Here is a 17,766-nt window from a genome sequence, read left to right as displayed (position 1 = left end):
CTTTTTCTGCACTCTATCCTGGTACCTCATCTTACTTTGTATTTTGGGACAAGGACTCTATGTTGCCCAGGCTGGCCATGAACTTGTGATTCTCCTGTCTCAGCATCCTGAAGAGCAAGGATTACAGGCCTGTGCCATCAAGTCCTGACTTGGGTTTTAGTCTTAAGAAGAATCTGGACAGTGGTTGATTTGGTCAGCTTGTGCCACAGAAGAGGAATTAAAATGCAGAAAATGAACATGTTGTTGCCAGTCATTCAGCTTGTGGGAAGAAATGGGCATGATTCCAGACACCTGCCATCTGTTTGTCCTGTGTGTCCAAGGTGGGGACTTCTCCCTCCACCCTTTCTCAGGCTGCCTTTTGTTCACACAAGGAGCCTTGTGTGGCAACAGAGGCCTTCCTGAGGGAATGCTGACCTATGGGCAGTACCTGCTGATGTCACTCATGGACTCTCCTTCCCTACCCTTAAAACTAAGGAGTAGCCACATTCAAACAACCATGGCTATGGAGGGACACTAAATCCAAAGCCAAGATAAGACTTCTGTTGATCTACAGGTCAATGGGATGTTGAACATCATGAAAATCTCATGGTCGTGTCATATATGAAGATCAATTCACCTTGGGGATGAGACCTTGAGGTTGAACTAATTAATTTAACACATAGTATTCTTGAACCAGACTTGAGATTGAGGGTGTCAGGTGGATTGGGTTGTGAATGTCATAAACTCCCAGCAGAGTCCACTAGCCAGAGAAACAGCCCATTGAAGGATGGGGAGGGGACAGACAGACAGAGGTGGATTTATTGCAAGGCATGGGCTCATGCGGTAACGCTGCTGGAGTAGAAATCTTTAGGGAGGGCTGGAGACTAGGTAAGAGACGACGGTGCCCCTCACATCGTCTGAAGGCTGTGTGGGGACAGAATGCACTTCCTAGTCACTGCTCCCATTTGAACAGCATGTGTCCCAGAGGCTGGGAATTCAGATTGCATTGTAATTCAGCCCAGTGGGATAAGATCCTGGGTTTTATTTTCAGCCACCTGTGCTCTCTGTCTGTAACACATTCTCTGGCTCTTTCAGGGCAGATAGAGCTGGGAATTTGAATCCTTAAATTCATTCTTTCCATTTTGTCTAGCACTATTAAAGGCAACCAACCAGTGTCTTTCTGTTAATTTGATTTTTAGAAATGTCCCCTGGCATCAAATACAACACCAGACCCTTGCCTCATACAAGTATTTGACTCAAGGCTCCCAGTGATGCCTTGTGTATTTTATCACATCATTGTGGTGTAGATTACATATGTTTTCCTTACTATAAGAAGAATCATTAGAACCAATGAATTACCTCACAGTAGAGAATCAATTCTAGGAACTCAGAAAATGTATCCTGAATATTTTATTTCCTATCTCCTGAGATGTATATGCCTATGATGCCAGCACAGGGATAGGGATTAATATCATGAGAAGTCTGATCATGAAACTATGAGGGATTATTCTAAGGCTAGGTAAACAGAGGCATAAAGGTAGGATTGTTAGTTTAAGGCCAGGCTGGGCTATATATTAGCATGATCCTGACTCAACAAACAAACAAAACAAAACCAAAACAAACAAAAACAGAGCTAGGGAGAAGATAGAGTTGCAAACAAGCACAGGGACCTGAATTTGTCTCCTAGAATCCACGTAAAGAAAGTTGTGTGTGATGTATACCTGTAATGCGAGTGTTGGGGAGGCAGATCTCTGGCCTCACTGGCCAGCCAGTTTAGCTTACTTATAGAGATCCAGATACACTGTCTTCTAGATGGGCAGCTTCCTACTCCACGTGTATTATATGCACGTGCGCACACGCGCACACACGCACACACACACACACACATGCACACATACACCCTCACACACGCATGTATGTATGCATGCACAGTTTGTTGCTATAGAATGGAACCATCCTTGCTCTCAGATCTGCATAGATCTCAGGCAGTTGGGGTTGTGGCCGGAGCACTTTAAGAAAAAGACAAGAGATGTGGGTCTGCCTGCCTCATTTCCCTGGGCTTCCGTGACTGTGCATTGAGTTCCCTACATGTGATTTTCCATTGCTCTTGCTTGGGATTTGTCCTGCTTCTCGTTCACGGGAGATGACGAGCTGTTGGAGCCTGAAGCTGTCAAACATTTCCCAACCCCAGCTTGCAGTTAACCAGTCTTCATGAATGTGTTCAGCCCTGGGGCTGGTTATGAGTAAACATTACCCTCCCCATTCTCCCCCATCCCCTGCATTCTTTGCCTGACTAGTGTGCCTTCCAGAGTCTGGCTTGGGGTCACATCTTTCAGTTTAGACTTTCCCTGGAGAAGAGACTCATGAAACTACAACAGCCGCCAAGAAAGCATCAGCAGTGTATTTAGAGAAGCATAAAAAGGACCAATTAAGCTGTTCGTGGTTTATTATTAGTAGTGGTAATGATTGCTGGCACACAGCAGCTCACTGGGGTCTGTGGTCTGACTGAGCTCTGCAAGCCAGTCCAGGGCTCCCTCCAGCCAGGGTTTATAGGAAGAGGAGCCTATGGTAAGGCACTGAGCCACTGAAGTGAGTGAGTGTGTGTGTGTGTGTGTGTGTGTGTGTGTGTGTGTGTGTGTGTGTGTGTTGGGTATAGAGACCAGCGTCTGAACCATACTCTCCTGAAAAGTGGGAGGCCTTGGACATGATGGGCCCCTTCCTAATTTGTGGAGCTAAAAAAGTAGAAATAAAGGCGTGTAAGGGCCTCTGATTCCCTCAGGAGGGTTAGCTGGAGCAAAGCAGGAGCTGGAGACATTGCTCAGCTTTTGCAGAAGACCGGACAGAGGTCAGTTCCTAGCACCCACATTGGATTCCTCATAGCCACTTGTAACTCCATGGGGGTCTAACGTTCTCTTCTGGCTGCCCACACTCATTTCTCCGTATTTGTGTGCGCACGCACACACACAAATAAAATTTAAAAAAATTTTTTGAATAGAGCAAAACAAGGAGGCCATAGTTTTGGACACCCTCATTCTTCCCAGGTCTCTGCGTGACTCCAGCTTGGGTTGGGACCTCACTCTGTCTAAGGAAGGAAGGTCCCCAGTGATCTTGGAAGCTCTGAACTATCCTGGGGTTTCCAGAGGCCGAAGGCTTTTGCTACAGTAGCAGAGGGCAGGGAATCCAGCCCTTGTCAAGTAACGCCCCTCCCACTCGGATCTTAGGTGAAGCCCATCTGTTTCTAGTACCAGCCTCCTTCAGTCAGATTTCCAAAGCTGGGATGGAGCTGCAGACTCAGTGACAAGATAGAGGATGGCAAATTCCAGGGCATTCTGGGAATGCAGATTTCCCACATAGCTGAGCTGTTGATTTCTCCTCCGAGCACCATTGCTCTTCTGAATTTTTTATGGTAACCAAACCTGTATACCCTGCGGGCTGCAGGTGCCGTGTGCTCAGGTGGGCAGTGGGCAGCAGGACTCTCAAGCCCGGCTGGATCGGGGGTTAGATTTCACCAGATGTGTTGCTGGAAGTTCCTGCAAGAACTGCTGCTGCCCTGCTCTGCCGCTGCATCTCAGACTGGCCTGGGGTACTGCTGACAGCTGACCTCAGCTTTATGAGGTCTTTTTCCATTTGCTTGTACAAACTTCTACTGAGAGAGTCAGGAATGCTGGGTTCCTCTCCTGGCACTTTCTTTTAGGGGTTTCCTTCTGGGCATGCTTGCCCCCAGTTCTAGAAGCCCTCCTCCTGCTTGGAGACTGTTACAGGCTGGCCTATGGATGGGAGGCAGCTGCGTCTGTGGCTTCCCAACATCCTCTCACTGAACAGCTACTTCTTTGTGACATTCCTGAGGCAGGAGGGGGCAGCTCCCTGGAGCCAGTTTTGAGTGTCTGGGCAAAGAGGGTGTTGTGGAATAGTATCCAGTGATAAGCTTTTGCAAGGACTGAAGAGGAAGGGAGACACATTCCTGACTGAGAAGGGTTTGGCCTTGAGGGCTGTGTGTTTGGAGAAGAAAGAAGCTTGGCTGGGTGACAGAGGAGAGGCAGTTGGATTTGGATAACCTGAGGGAAAGTTCCAGCTCTCTGGTCTTTAATTAGTTGAATGTTAAGAGCACTGAGTGGGCTTCACACATGTTCGTTAAGTGCCTACTGTGTGCAGGTAGAAAAATGATTATCGTGTCTCCATCAAGAGTCAAAAAGTTCAAAAGTGGGTGAATGTTTGGGCGTAGAACACAATGCCTAGGGGTGCCATGATGTCTGGGCCGTTAAAGGGGAGGCTGAAAGGCCAGGCCTGATGGCACTCTTCTGTAATCTCAGCTCTCTGGAGTCTGGGGAGGGGGATGAGAAGATCAAGGTCATACTCTGCTACTTACATAGTGGGTTCAAGGCCAGCCTCGGCTAGGTAAAAGAGAAGCACCTGGCTTTGAATCATGAAAGATATGGATGTTCAGGGAATAGATGGTTTTTCGTTTGTTTTAAACCTGGAAGACATGGCGTAAGAGGTTCTTAGATGGGGTGTGGAGGAGAATGGTATGTGGAGGGTGTTCTGTGAAGAAAGCTCTGCTGCGTCACAGAGTGTGGTTGGGGAGCCGAGGAAGCAAGCACAAACCTAAAACCTGCTGGAATGCATAGGAGGGGGAGGAGGCCTGGTCAAGAGAGGAAGGCATTTAAGGAACACAGGACTGACAGCCGCCAGTGTAAGTCGTCCCCGCTTGTGTGGCCTACTCTGAATGCACAGAGAAGACACCGTTTGAACTTCAGGGGAGTTGATATCTTCTCTTGGACATTGTAGAGAGTTGTCCTGGGCTTCTGAAGATTCTGAAACTCCAGTGGCCTACCATAGATTCTCATAAAGTCAAATGCCACTCTGATGGATGCCACTGAGGGCAACTTCCTCATCTGGGCGTCTCTGGAAGATCCTGGCACTGCTCTGTGATACCTCGGCTCTGTGATTTTATTTGTGACTTCTGTTCCCTCTCTAGAATTAGACATGATAAAGGGCAGGGGCTTCAGGTATGAGCAGGGAGGCCAACTTCTGCATAGGAAGGTTAAACCCGTTCATCATCCAAAGCGGAAGATTCTGGATGGTTCTGAGGCTTTCATTTTGGAGGAAACTACCTGAGTTGGAGATCGTGGCATGTAACATGTATAATGTTTAGGATTGCCTCAGGAGAGGGTGGAGTCCACAGAGGAGGGCATCTTAGGACATCTAGCTGAGTGGCCTTGACTGCCTAGGGTTCTGGATTTCAGTCATCAGTGTTGTCACCTGTGAGGTGAGGCTGTATTCTCAAGAAGGGAGTGTTGGAGCCTTCTATAGTGCCAAGCATGTCCTGATGCCCGCTAAGAGTGGTCTCTTGTTCTTAGTGTGTCAGACTGAGCCACCTGTGTTCTGTTCTCAGGAACTGTGGTGTATGGTGAGCCCATCACTGCCAGCCTGGGGACTGATGGCTCTCATTATTGGAGCAAGAACTGGGCCAAGGCCGCTGCCTTTGTCACCTCTCCACCCTTGAGCCCCGACCCAACCACTCCAGACTTTCTCAACTCGTTGCTGTCCTGGTGAGTTCTGTTGACTTGCTCACATCCACACTCTGGATCTCCTCAGACCAAAATGAGTCCATAGGTGACAACATGGTGGCTGGGAACAGGCTTAAAAACAGACCCCTGTTGACGAAAGTTAGGGTCACTAAGTGAGAACAAGGGATTATTTTGTTGCCTTCTTGGCTGGGACTTCCTGATATAAACCTGGGTCATTCTGACCAGCCAGCTGAAGAATCTGAGGGAGTGCTAGTATGGTTGGTGAGACATCACCTGTGAAATACCTCACTAAATAGATGGAAGTTTGTTGCCCTGCAAGGAAGCTTTATATCATGTGTTTCCTTCCAGTGGAGACCTCCAGGTCACTGGCAGTGCCCACTGTACCTTCAACACTGCCCAGAAGGCTGTGGGGAAGGATAACTTCACCTTGATTCCAGAGGGCACCAATGGCACTGAGGAGCGGATGTCTGTCATTTGGGATAAAGCTGTGGTAAGGACTGATGGCCTTCCTCGTGGCTGGCCCAGGCATGTCCCTGTCTCTGGATGTGAGGCTAATGTTGGCCAGTTGAGAGCATTCTAGAAATTAGAACTTGGAAGATGGTATTTCTCCTGTATGGAAATCAAGACGATTCCTAAAAGCTGATTTCCTTCTAAATATTATACCCAAGTCCTGCATCGAGGAGGAAATAGCTTCTTTAGTCCCTTGGTGACCTTCCCAGTCAACAGTCCTCACTCCATTTTCTTGAAGAGTGTATTTGGTGTTCATACCCACCATGGGCTTCTGCTCAACCTGTTTTGGACAGATACTGACCTTGGGGGTTTGGAATCTTTCCCCTCCTCAGTTTGAAAAGGCAATAACAGATTTTCTGATTCTTAATGAATTCTTTACATTGTGTGAGTGCAAATCACCTTGTGTCAGAGGCAAGCTACAGCAAATGGGGAATGTCTTCAGGTTTTGCCAGCACTCATGTGCACAACATGTCAGCATGTAGGTGACATTAGCATCTCACACAGCTTCACAGCCTGTCAAAGCAATTCCTGATATATCATGCTTCATTCTTAAATCCACAGGAGAAATAAGAAACTTATTTTTATCTCCTTTCCCCCTGACCTGAGACAGGGTCTCACTATGTGGCCTGGATTGGCCTAAAACTAGCAATGTAGACTAGGCTGGCCTCCAATTTACAGAGATCCACCTTCCTCTGCCTCCTCAGTGCTGGGATGAGAGGTGGGACCACCACACTCAGTAAAATGCTTGATTTTCCCCCCTCTGAGATAGGGTTTATCTGTGTAACTTCCCTGGCTGTCCTAGAACTCACTATGTTGACCAGGCTGGATCTCACAGAGATCCACCTGCTTCTGCCTTCCCAGTGCTGGGATTAAAGGAGTGTTAAAGACTGTGAATACATGTTAACATTCCTAATGTAAAGATTACAACATCTGACACAGTAGATGGCACTCCTCAGCCGGTTTTAGGAGTAGAAGTCCAAAACATTACTGGGTTGGTGAATTTTGTCTTTGCTATTTGATAATTTCTTTGGTTGCTGATTGGAATGAATTTTTTTAATATGCTTTTTGGCCATTTAATTTTTTTCTTCTTTTTTAGTGCACATTCATTTCCTTGGTCTCTTATGTTTAGAATGGAAGGATTTCAGGAAATGATTGGCCAATACCTTGGAAAGCCGGATGCTGGGCTGAGACTTACTGACTAGAAGCCCAGACATGTTGGGAACTTTGTTGGAAGGGAAATCTCAGGGTGCATTGCATGTCAACATGTGATCCTTTATGACTGTTCTACTTCAGCTTTCTAACCCCACGTGTGTGTGTGTGTGTGTGTGTGTGTGTGTGTGTGTGTGTGTGTGTATACATACATACATATATGCTTTGCCCCTCAGGTCACTGGGAAGATGGACGAGAACCAGTTTGTGGCTGTGACTAGCACCAACGCAGCCAAAGTCTTCAATCTTTACCCACGGAAAGGTCGTATCTCCGTGGGATCTGACGCAGACTTGGTCATCTGGGACCCTGACAGTGTGAAGACCATCTCTGCCAAGACGCACAACAGTGTAAGGCTTGCCTTGTCATGAGTAGACATGTGTGTTGCAGGGACCAAGAGACAGGGCCAGTCCAGGGATTCAGGAAGGACCTCAATTGGACAGGAGTAAAGTTTCCCAGGATGTGTTGTTAACTTGCAGTGTCCCAAGGGCCAGAATATCCCTTTTACTTTCTTTATTGAGATCTATAAGACTAAGACTCTTGGCAATGTTTCAGAGACAATAGCCTCTGTCCTTACACCTTCAAGGTTCCTAGAGGAGAGGATTTTAGCCCCTGGATTGTGACACCTTTGTGGGTTGAATGACCCTTTGACACGGTTCATATATCAGATACTTAATTACGGTTCATAACAGTAGCACACTACAGTTATGAAGTAGCAGTAAAAATAATTGTATGGTTGGGGTCACCACAACAGTAATATGTTGTCTCAGCATTAAGAAGGTTGAGAGCCACTGGCTCAGAAGCTTCTAGAAGTCAGGCACCACTCCATTGTCATGGTTTGGGCAGCACCTTGTGTCCTGTGCTTACTGCAAGGGACCTAGCTAGAGCAGCCAAGTGTCTGCTCCCGAGGCAGCCATTGGGCAGTGTCACTTCCTGTCAGTCCTCTCTCAGGAGTGATTGACAGCTATGCTTCTTGTTCTAAAGGAAATTGGCTTCTCTTTTCATAGAAGAAATAATGCAGGCGGTGGGTCACAGTTTAGGAACTATAGAATTTGGGGAAGCTCTTGGTCACAGAGCTGGGAGATGTTAGTACTCATTAGTCTGTTAGCATCCTGGTGTTTCCAACTGAGAGCCAGGGATTCGGGTGTTCTGAGATTTTGTGGACTCAGTGAGCCTAAAGCAAGGCTGTCAGACACCAGCAGCTCCTCACAATCTCAAATTCTGATGTTCCGGGTGGGGCATGCTGGGCTCAGTGCCAGCTTCTTTGGTACCTGTGGGTGCCTCCATGGTGGGTACTTCATGGGGAGACTGCTGGACTCCATCTTTATAGCTGGTTTTGCCCTGCTGGTTCAGCACAGCCTTAGTGCCAAGCCTGCTTTAACTTGTATATCCATCTTGGGCTCCTCAGTGGCGTCCTCAGGGCTGACCTTTCTGTGCGTACGTCTATCATTTCATAATCCCACTATTCATCGGACCTTCTCACTAAAGGGTCTGCTGTGATTATCTCAAGCAGGAAGATAAATAACCGAGAGGTGCAGAGAGCTTAAGTGACCAGTCTAACGTTACATAGTGATCTTGCGGTTGAGCCAGAATTAGAAGCCTTAATTTTTCAACATTCTTCCATACCAGACTGCATATGCATGCGTAGGGTAGGGTGGGGAAAGTGTCCTCCCCAGAGGGAATAAAAAGGGATGCCAAGGCTCATCAAAGACACAGGTGGCTGGGCTGCTATGTGGCTTTGGGACCTCCCTGCCTAGACGGGCAAGAGAGCAGGGAGGAGTGAGGGTTTGCGGGGACTGGTTGCCACTTGCATGACATTTTTATGTCACCCTGTTCTGGGCAGTATCCCGTGTGGCTCTGCCAGGCACCTCATTGTCTCCCCCTGCTGTAGGGGCTGGCATTAAGCACGCCTGTGTGACACTGCCCATTTGGTGAAGTACAAATGAGATTCTAGGTTCCGGCTTCAGTGTGAAAAATCTAACTTCCATATTGCTAATCCTCCGTTAGGGTTTGCACTGTAAGTTTTGGAAACTCACGTGGGTGAAGTTAAAATGCCCATGCTTAGTGGTGGTGCGGCCCTCCCACCTCAGCCACTGACAGGAAGTCTGAGATCCCATCTTTGAACATCTTTAAATCACTTAGAGCAGAGGTTCTCGACCCATAGATCAAGACCCCTTTGGGGGCGTGTCCGATGACCCTTTCACAGGGGTTGTATGTCTGCTATCCTACATATTAGATACTTACACTACAATTCACAACTAGCAGAATTACAGTTACGAAGTGGCAACAAAAATAATTTTACAGTTGGGGGTCAGCACAACATGAGGAACTGTATTAAGTGTCACAGCCTTAGGAAGGTCGAGAACCACTGACTTAGAGTCATGGCATTGGTTCCCTCTGTATTTTAAGGGAGAGGGAACATGGCTCCAAAAGCCGTACCGTCAGCTCCTTCCTAGACCACTAGCCCCAGCTCGTGTGTTATCCAAGACCTCGGGTGCCAGGGGCCAGTGCTCATGCAAAGGGAAGGGATCAGCCAGCAGTGGACAGGGGACTGGGTGCTTTTGTGACAGTATCCTTTCATAGGTTAGGCATGTCAGAGAAGTATCTAAGGCCACTCCATTGATAGATGGCAGACCTGGCATGACAGGGCCAAGGTCAAGGCTGTGTTTGGGATGGATCATTAGTTTAGGAAGTGATAGGGAAGTGGTAGGCTTCACCTTGATCTTAGAGGATGTTTATCCCTTCCCAAGGTCATTTCGGAGGAGACAGGATCCTCTCACCAAGGTTCTTTTTTTGTGTCATTGCCACATATGTCTGGGGAGGGTGGCACCAAGGAAACATAAGTTCTCAGGCAGGCTTTAAGTGACACAATCCACTGTTATTCAGCACCCATCTTTCGCCATCTCCAAGACAAAACTGATCGTGAGAGATCGTGAGAGATGTTGTGAAGGACAACCCTTGAGATGCGGTCTCTAGTTTGGGACTGGGTAAAAAAAGTGCAGAGCTGGCATGTTCTTCATATGGGATCAGGGCGATGGAGATCTGTCCTTGGGGAGATCATGTGAACCATCCCAGCACGCCTCTGCTTCAACATTAAGGAAGGTCCCCCAAGACTCTGAACTGAAGGCTAGCACTCATATAGCCTTGAGGTTTAAATTCCCACTGCCGTCAAACCGGGCAGGTTTGACAGCCTTGAGCTGAAAATGGGCTGTGGGATACCTCAGAGGTGATGCATCCCAGGTACCCCAGGTACTTGAGTACCCCCTGGAGGACCCGGCTCCCTTTGGCTACCGTGCTCGTACACAGATGGGAGATGTGATGGCGCCCAGAGTCTTTCAGTCCTTGTGAGGAGCCACTTGCTAGCAGCTGCGCCTCTCCACTTTTGTTTACAGCAATCCCATGATTCTCTGTGCCGCTCTGAGCCGCTCTGGCAACAGTCACGGCAGTGCTACTTTCCTCCATTCTGCTCAGCCACGCGTCCTTTCTCTGTCCTCTCCAGCCGCTGCACCGAGCGGAGATGACCTGTGACCCGGGTGTTGGTGTGGCTCTGCCCTCTCACAGAACCTCAAGGGCAGTGGTTCTCAACATTCCTAATGCTGGGACTCTTAGCTACAATTCCTCATGTTGTGGTGACTCCCACAGCCATCAAGTTGTTTTGGTTGCTCCTTCATAGCTGTAATTTTGCTGCTGTTATGAGTCCTAGTGTAAACATCTGTGTTTTCTGATGGTCTCAGGTTACCCTTCTGAAAGGGATCTTGACCCACAGGTTGAGAACCACTGCTCTAGGTTTTTTCTTTCCCCTCCCTTGGCAGGAGTTTTCCCAGAAGCACATGCTCTGTGCCACATGTTACTCTCCAGCTGTAGCCATTTGTGCCTGCAGACAGTCATAGGAAAGAGCCGTAGGCATTCAGCCTGAGCTGAGCCAGAGTTAGGGACACTACTCTGACTTATGGAGCATTCTGTGTCAGAAAGTCTCTTGTTTTTCTGTTGCTTCTGACTGACAGATGCACAGGCAGGCAAACCGCCTGTTTCCTGAGAGGGTGTGCCAAATTGCCTGTTTTCACTCTCAGTGACATGAGCCCCTAAACATGGGTGGGTCGATTAGGAAACTAAACCTCAAGCCTGTCACGGGCTTATTGTCTTTATGTACCACCAGTTGGGGAGGCTTGGTTTAACCACAGGCTGCTTACAGACTGGAAATCCAGGCAGGTCCATGAGAAAATGGCCTCATTTCACAATTAAGTTTGGTCCTTGTTCAGAGGCACGCCTTGGGAATTCAGTCTGCTCAGGGGAGACTTGGTGCAAATGGGAAGACCCCCCACCCCACCCCATTATTGTTTCTCTTTTCCCTTCTTTGTATAGTACTGTGGATGAATCCAGGCTCCTGTGCATTCTAAGGGTTCAATCACTAAGTTCTACCACTGAGACACACATCTCCATTCTACTTTGACCTAAATCACTCCACTAAATCACCCAGACTGGCCTTGAACACACTATATAGCTAAAGGCAGGGCCTTGACCTGCGATCTTATTATCCCAGAATCCTGGGTTTATAGGTCTTCCCCACAAGACCCACCTGGAATAATTAAGTATTCACACATACTCTCTCTCTCTCTCTCTCTCTCTCTCTCTCTCTCTCTCTCTCACACACACACACACACACACACACACACACACACACACGCACATGCACACGTACACGCGCACACACAATTATTCTCTTCAGCTGTTTTCCCCCTCAGATTTGGAGATGTGGGTGAGATAGTCCACATTCTAGGCAGAGAAATCAAGTGTTCCTGGGGTGGCCAGCAAGGACAGCCTTCTTCTCTGGGGTTTGTCAGTAAACTCCATCAGTCCAGTCCAGGACTGTTCTGAGCGGCTTGTCTCCTCCGCAGGCTCTTGAGTACAACATCTTTGAAGGCATGGAGTGTCGGGGCTCCCCACTGGTGGTCATCAGCCAGGGCAAGATTGTCCTGGAGGACGGCACGTTGCATGTCACGGAAGGCTCAGGACGCTACATTCCCCGGAAGCCCTTCCCTGACTTTGTGTACAAACGCATCAAGGCAAGGAGCAGGGTGAGTGCTTTTGCTAACTTTTAAACATCACGGGTTGAGTTCCACTCCACAGATGGCCATTAGGCACATGAGTCAGAATACTGAGATGGGGGACATGAGGATCAGGAAAACCTGACATTTTCATCCGGAAGGTTAACTGCCCCTGGACGAGTCAAGGATGATCAGAGCTTTGTTGCAGAGTGTGGGGTAAGGAGCCAGAGGAGGGAAGAACGGCTCTCGAGTCATGGAGGACAATGATGTGGAAGATGTCAGTTGGGTTTTGAAGGCTGAGTAAGAGTTTCTCAAGCCAAAGGGTGGAGATAAAGACACTAGAAGACGGATACGATCTGTGGTGTACAGTGTATTCAGGGCAGGGTGAACAGTGCATGGCTGGTGGTCAGGAACTGCGAGGTGGAGAGGGAGTGGAGCTTTAAGGGAAATAAGAGAGGAGTGCTATTGGGAAGACACCTTCATTCTGAAAATGACACAAGACCCTTTTCACAGTACGACCGGGGGCTTCTTGGAGGGTTCAAAGGTGATGTTGACGTAGTGGGGAAAGTTATAAGAAACCAGTTGAGTAACTTGTTGTAGGGGAGTCACCTTGGGAGAGCTTTTGGCCTAGAACTTTGGGGGCTGGTTGCACATCTGTCTCTGTTGTACCTATCCATACTGGGGAGGGGCTTATCCCCACACATCACAGGCCCGTCTTGGCTACCATTCTATCACACTGAGAAGGTGCAGGGAAGATGTCCTCTGTGAACATGACATAGGCTGTGGGACGATTGTGTGTTTCAGCTGGCTGAGCTGAGGGGGGTCCCTCGTGGCCTGTATGATGGACCCGTATGCGAGGTGTCTGTGACGCCCAAGACGGTCACTCCGGCCTCATCAGCTAAGACATCCCCTGCCAAGCAGCAGGCGCCACCTGTTCGGAACCTGCACCAGTCTGGTTTCAGCTTGTCTGGTACGGCTGGGGGGGTAAGGTGGGGGGTGGGGGGCGTTCTAGGTAGGTTCAGCAAGCTTTGTGGAGCCATTCCGAGGCTTTTGGCTCCACCACTGCAGAGACGGAAAGACTATACATGACAACGGAGTTTCAGCATCTTCTGATGGGCCATGTGGTGCTGAGACACTCCCCGTGGGTGACCCCTTTCAGACTGAAGGGACAATCCTTGATCTGTCACGTCCATTGTTAAAGAGGAACTGTGCTGGATGAGTGTGGAGCCTGGAGTTTCAGCAGCCTCACCTTGCTCAGGCCTTCTGTGTCACAGCAGAGCCCCCTGTAGAGTTGTTGTGACAGCCACACCTCAGTGAGTGGAGAAGAGTAGATTTCTGTCTTGGAAAGTTCTGCCCCTCTTTCTCCTGGCCCATAACAGGTCCTTTCCACTCTCCACTTCCTTAGCTTTAGACAGATATCTAAGGCCTTGTGACCTGTGAACAGCATAGTTCATTACAGACTTTCCTTTTCTTGTCCCATCTGCCGGATTTTAGAAAATACCATTTGTGCCGGTGATGAACGAGGACCGTGTCATGGTGCTTTGGGTTGGCAGACAGGCCCTGTTGTCCTAAAGTGTGAGATTGGTCACAATGTGTATCATCTACGAATCGTTCACATAGACAGCACAGGTTGCCAGTCCGTTATGTAAAAGAAATGGTTGGGACTGGAAGCTAGTCTGCCTCTTTAAAAACTGGAAAAATATGTAGATAATGAACCCTATGTTGTGACTAAGACCCAAGTCCAAGCACAAAGTGTGGGCAGGGACAGATGGCTCAGCAGTTAAGAATGAACTCCGATCTTGTTGGGGACCCAAGTTTGTTCCCAGCCCCCATGTCAGCCAGCTTACAACCACTTGGAACTCTAGCTCCAGGGGATTTAGCGCCCTCTTCTGGACTCCGCAGGCACTGCACTTATGTGTATAACTTCCCCGCACTCATACATGTAAATACACATAATTAAAAATAGAAATAAAATCTTAAAAAGCCAGCATGCCATGCATCTGTGTTTCATATGCATATGACACAGTCTTGGAGGGGATTTGATACAGGATTTTTAGTACCTCAAGTTTGACTACAGTTAGTCATATCAGGTCAAGTGTGGAATCTTCCACTGGTCACATCCTGTCAACCCTAAAATAGTTGTAGAGTTTAGAGCATTCTGGGTTTGGGAATTTCAGGTCTGGGATTCTTTACCTGAACCATCCATACTCCTCCTGAGTGAGAGGCATGTGTCAGAAAAGCCATATTCACTAGTACTTTGCATCAAATTTATACTTGCCCAGGGAGAGATGACCTGTAGGCTGCAGGCAGGTCCTCCTACTTCCTGTAGTTTGAACTTACCGTAGTTAGTGAGGTTTGGAGAAAGGGGTGGGGATATGTGTGCTTGGCTCAGCTTTTCCCCCAGGAGTGTTCCTGGGCTTACCGCAAGAGTCTGATTTTATTTCTGAAGACCCTCACACTCTTTTTTTTTTTGTCTCTTCCCTCTTCTCTAGGTGCTCAGATTGACGACAACATTCCCCGCCGCACCACCCAGCGCATTGTGGCACCCCCTGGTGGCCGCGCCAACATCACCAGCCTGGGCTAAAGCTCCTAGGCCTGCAGGCCACGTGGGGATGGGGGATGGGACACCTGAGGACATTCTGAGACTTCCTTCCTTCCAATTTTTTTTTCCTTTTTTTGAGAGAGCCTGTGATAGTTGCTGTGGGCAGCCAGTTCCTGGGGCTTCCTCTTGGGCCCCCTGCACTCGGTCTCCCCTGGAGTTTCTGAATTCGCTCACCCAAGTCCCTACACAGTCATGAACACCACACCCAAGCCCAGCCACCCACCCCACACTGAGCTGCATCCAACATGCAGACATGCGCCACCATGCAGATCCCAGCAAGGGTGCCCTTATCACATCCTTGGCTGTGCAGTCAGCACCTTCCTGTCACGGGGAAGATTTAGTGAATTACCCTGAGCTGCCTTCTTTTCTTTTGAAAAATTTTTAAAAATGGTTTTCTTTGTGGGACTGGGGAGGGATGGGGGGGTGGGAGTGTTTTTTTTTTTAATACTAAATTGAAAGTCTGATTCAATATTAATCCTTGGGTCTTGAACTGGACATCCTAATGATGCAATTACTTAACCATTAAGCTGATTCCGAGGCTGGCAGGCTACCGCCGCCCCTCTGGAAAGGTTCCATGTGTCTGTATCACCCATCCCTTACTCTTCCGGGTCAGCTGTTGAGAAGAGACTGGTTTTCTTCTTTGGCCTAGATTTTGCAACAGATTAGACCTTTTGAAGGTTCTCTACCATTTTTCTGTGTCTCCGGTCTGTTCTGGCTTTTTCTTCTGCACTCTTGGAGAGATTTAGATGTTGGTCTCCTGGTTTGTGTTTCTTCGAGACAATGTGCTTTTTTCCCTGGCTTTTTGTTTGTTCTCAAAGCCAGGCATCTGAATTTGGCCTCAGACACAGCCTGAGCGGACCCTAGTTTTGACCCCCACTCCATAGTTTTGTGCTAGCCTGGTGTCTGTTTAAGATTGGTGCTAGCTGATTCCCGTCACTAGGAGGTGGCTGAGCTTGAGGCTTGCCAGACACAGGGATGGTCCTGATTATGTCACCAATATTGTCACATGTGGGCCCAGAATAGAGTCACTTGTGGTGGAAAGAGATGGGGGGAAGAATTAGACTGTAGGAGTAACAGTCTCCAGTTAAATCTGTAAACCCAGTTCCCAAGCTCACATGAGACAACCAAACTGGGACCAGTCTCTCTGTGGAGGAGCCCTGCCCAGCCTTCGCCAGGAAGCGTTTTTGGGGATTCTAGAATGTTGGGATTTCTCATTGTGTGAGTGTGGTGGTCGGAGGAACATTTTCTTTACAGTTTTTTTTTCAAAAGGTCTAACATGATGGGGGAAGGCTTTGCAAAGGTAGAAATCTTTGGGATAATTAGACTTCAAGTCTTTTTACAAGAGGGGCAACCCTATTTTAGGAAATAATATGTTGTGGGAAGAAAACTATACAAATGGAACCGCATGACCCGCTTTAGAGATCATGTCGCCTCTTAGAGACCATGTCACCTCATATCTATCACCCTTCCTCTTCCTGTTATAGTGACAGGCTTTCACTAGCTGGCTTCTTTCTGTATTTGCTGATGTCTGTCATACTCCTTTCCAGATGTGTTTACAGGTCCCTGTAAGCAGTGTTAGGTCTGTAGGCTTTTATGAATCCAATCTGCTTGTGTAAAACAGAGCATCAAAAATTAGCGATACTTTGAGTGTCCACACATTTTGTCTTTGGGGTTAAGGGTCGGTATTTTGGGTTTGTTGTTAATTTTCATTGTTATAAAGGTAAATTGCACTTTTAAAAATTGGTTGACTTAATATATTTGCTCTTTTTTTTCTTACCTGCGCTTAGAGAGGAAATTTGAACATTGGAAAACACATTTTTTTATTTTATTTTATTTTTTATTTTTTTTTTGGTTCATTCCTTTGGATTTTGAGAAACTTGCAGCTCTTCAGTATTCACTCCCGATGTTTCTTGTACGGGGCCGCGGGCCTCTTGGTTGTTTTCGAGCATTTTCTTAAAAAAAAAGAAACAAGACAAACACAACAGTTTTAAACCGGAAGATTTCCGCAGTCCGTGTAAGCATGTTTACCTGTTGGTTTGCTTTCTGTGTCTGTGAAATGAATGTCATGTGTAAATGCTAACCTAAGGCAACAGCGTCTCAGAACTGAGTGACTGCAGTGACTTGATGCTCTACATCATTGTAGAATTTACTGCTAGACGGTTTTAACCCTTGAACCTGTGATTGTGACCCACGAGGGGGGACCTTTCAGTGCTAAAGCTGATCATGTGTGTAGCCAGAAAGGTACTTCTTTCTTTTTTCTTTTTCAAATTTTTGTTTTATATTTTGTAACCACTGTCTTAATGGCAAGATAATTATGGTAAAATACAAGTCTCGTGTTTATTATTCCTTAAGAAGTCTGTGTTATATGACCACGGAACACCCAATAAAGCAGAGTGTGGTTGTTTCAGAGGTGTGTCTATATTCCTACAGTGTGTCAGCTTCCCCTCTGAAGTGATGCCTGGGGAAGCCCTAGCTTGGGTTAGCCTTGGACTGTGGACCAGCCCAGGAGTGCTCACCCCCATGCCACAGGTTCCTATGGGTATCCTGGCTACGGGATGATGTCTTAGTCCAGGAGATGCCAGACCTGGGGGATATAAGGGTAATGGAGACTGAGGATCAGTGTCTTAAAACCCCATCCCAGCAAAGCCACCAGGAGGGCCAAGCCAAATTTGAGCCTGGGGTTCGAGTGGGACCACATGGGGCAAGGTTGGGTTTCAGTGGAGATGATGGGCTTGCTTCTCACATGTTTACCCTGGGAAATCGTCTGACTATGTGGGTGCAGGGGAGAAAAGAGATTGTCGAGAGTGTCCTGACACTTCCGTGGAGGTTCTGTCAAAACCGGTACCCTCAGCTCAGGGCGAAGGATGCTGGTGGGGGTGAGAGTCATGCTGGGTTT

General features: G+C 47.8%; 1 protein-coding gene across 2 annotated transcripts in view; it reads left to right on the top strand.

Moving 5' to 3' along the window:
* The window catches only part of Dpysl2 (dihydropyrimidinase-like 2), a 106,025-nt gene extending 88,746 nt beyond the window's left edge, over window positions 1-17,279 (top strand). The window contains exons 9-14 of one of the 2 annotated variants that reach the window (NM_001105717.2): window positions 5,372-5,528; window positions 5,856-5,997; window positions 7,403-7,573; window positions 12,119-12,298; window positions 13,073-13,238; window positions 14,761-17,279. In NM_001105717.2, the coding sequence (NP_001099187.1) occupies window positions 5,372-5,528; window positions 5,856-5,997; window positions 7,403-7,573; window positions 12,119-12,298; window positions 13,073-13,238; window positions 14,761-14,852 (908 nt within the window). In that variant the 3' untranslated portion in view covers window positions 14,853-17,279. The remainder of the gene's footprint in view (window positions 1-5,371; window positions 5,529-5,855; window positions 5,998-7,402; window positions 7,574-12,118; window positions 12,299-13,072; window positions 13,239-14,760) is intronic. The other variant, XM_006252097.5, reaches the window with a different exon arrangement.
* Window positions 17,280-17,766: the final 487 nt, after the last annotated feature.

This window comes from Rattus norvegicus, chromosome 15 (genome assembly GCF_036323735.1).
Source record: "Rattus norvegicus strain BN/NHsdMcwi chromosome 15, GRCr8, whole genome shotgun sequence".
In the NCBI taxonomy this organism is placed as follows: Eukaryota; Metazoa; Chordata; class Mammalia; order Rodentia; family Muridae; genus Rattus; species Rattus norvegicus.
This window is presented reverse-complemented; position numbering and strand designations above follow the sequence as displayed.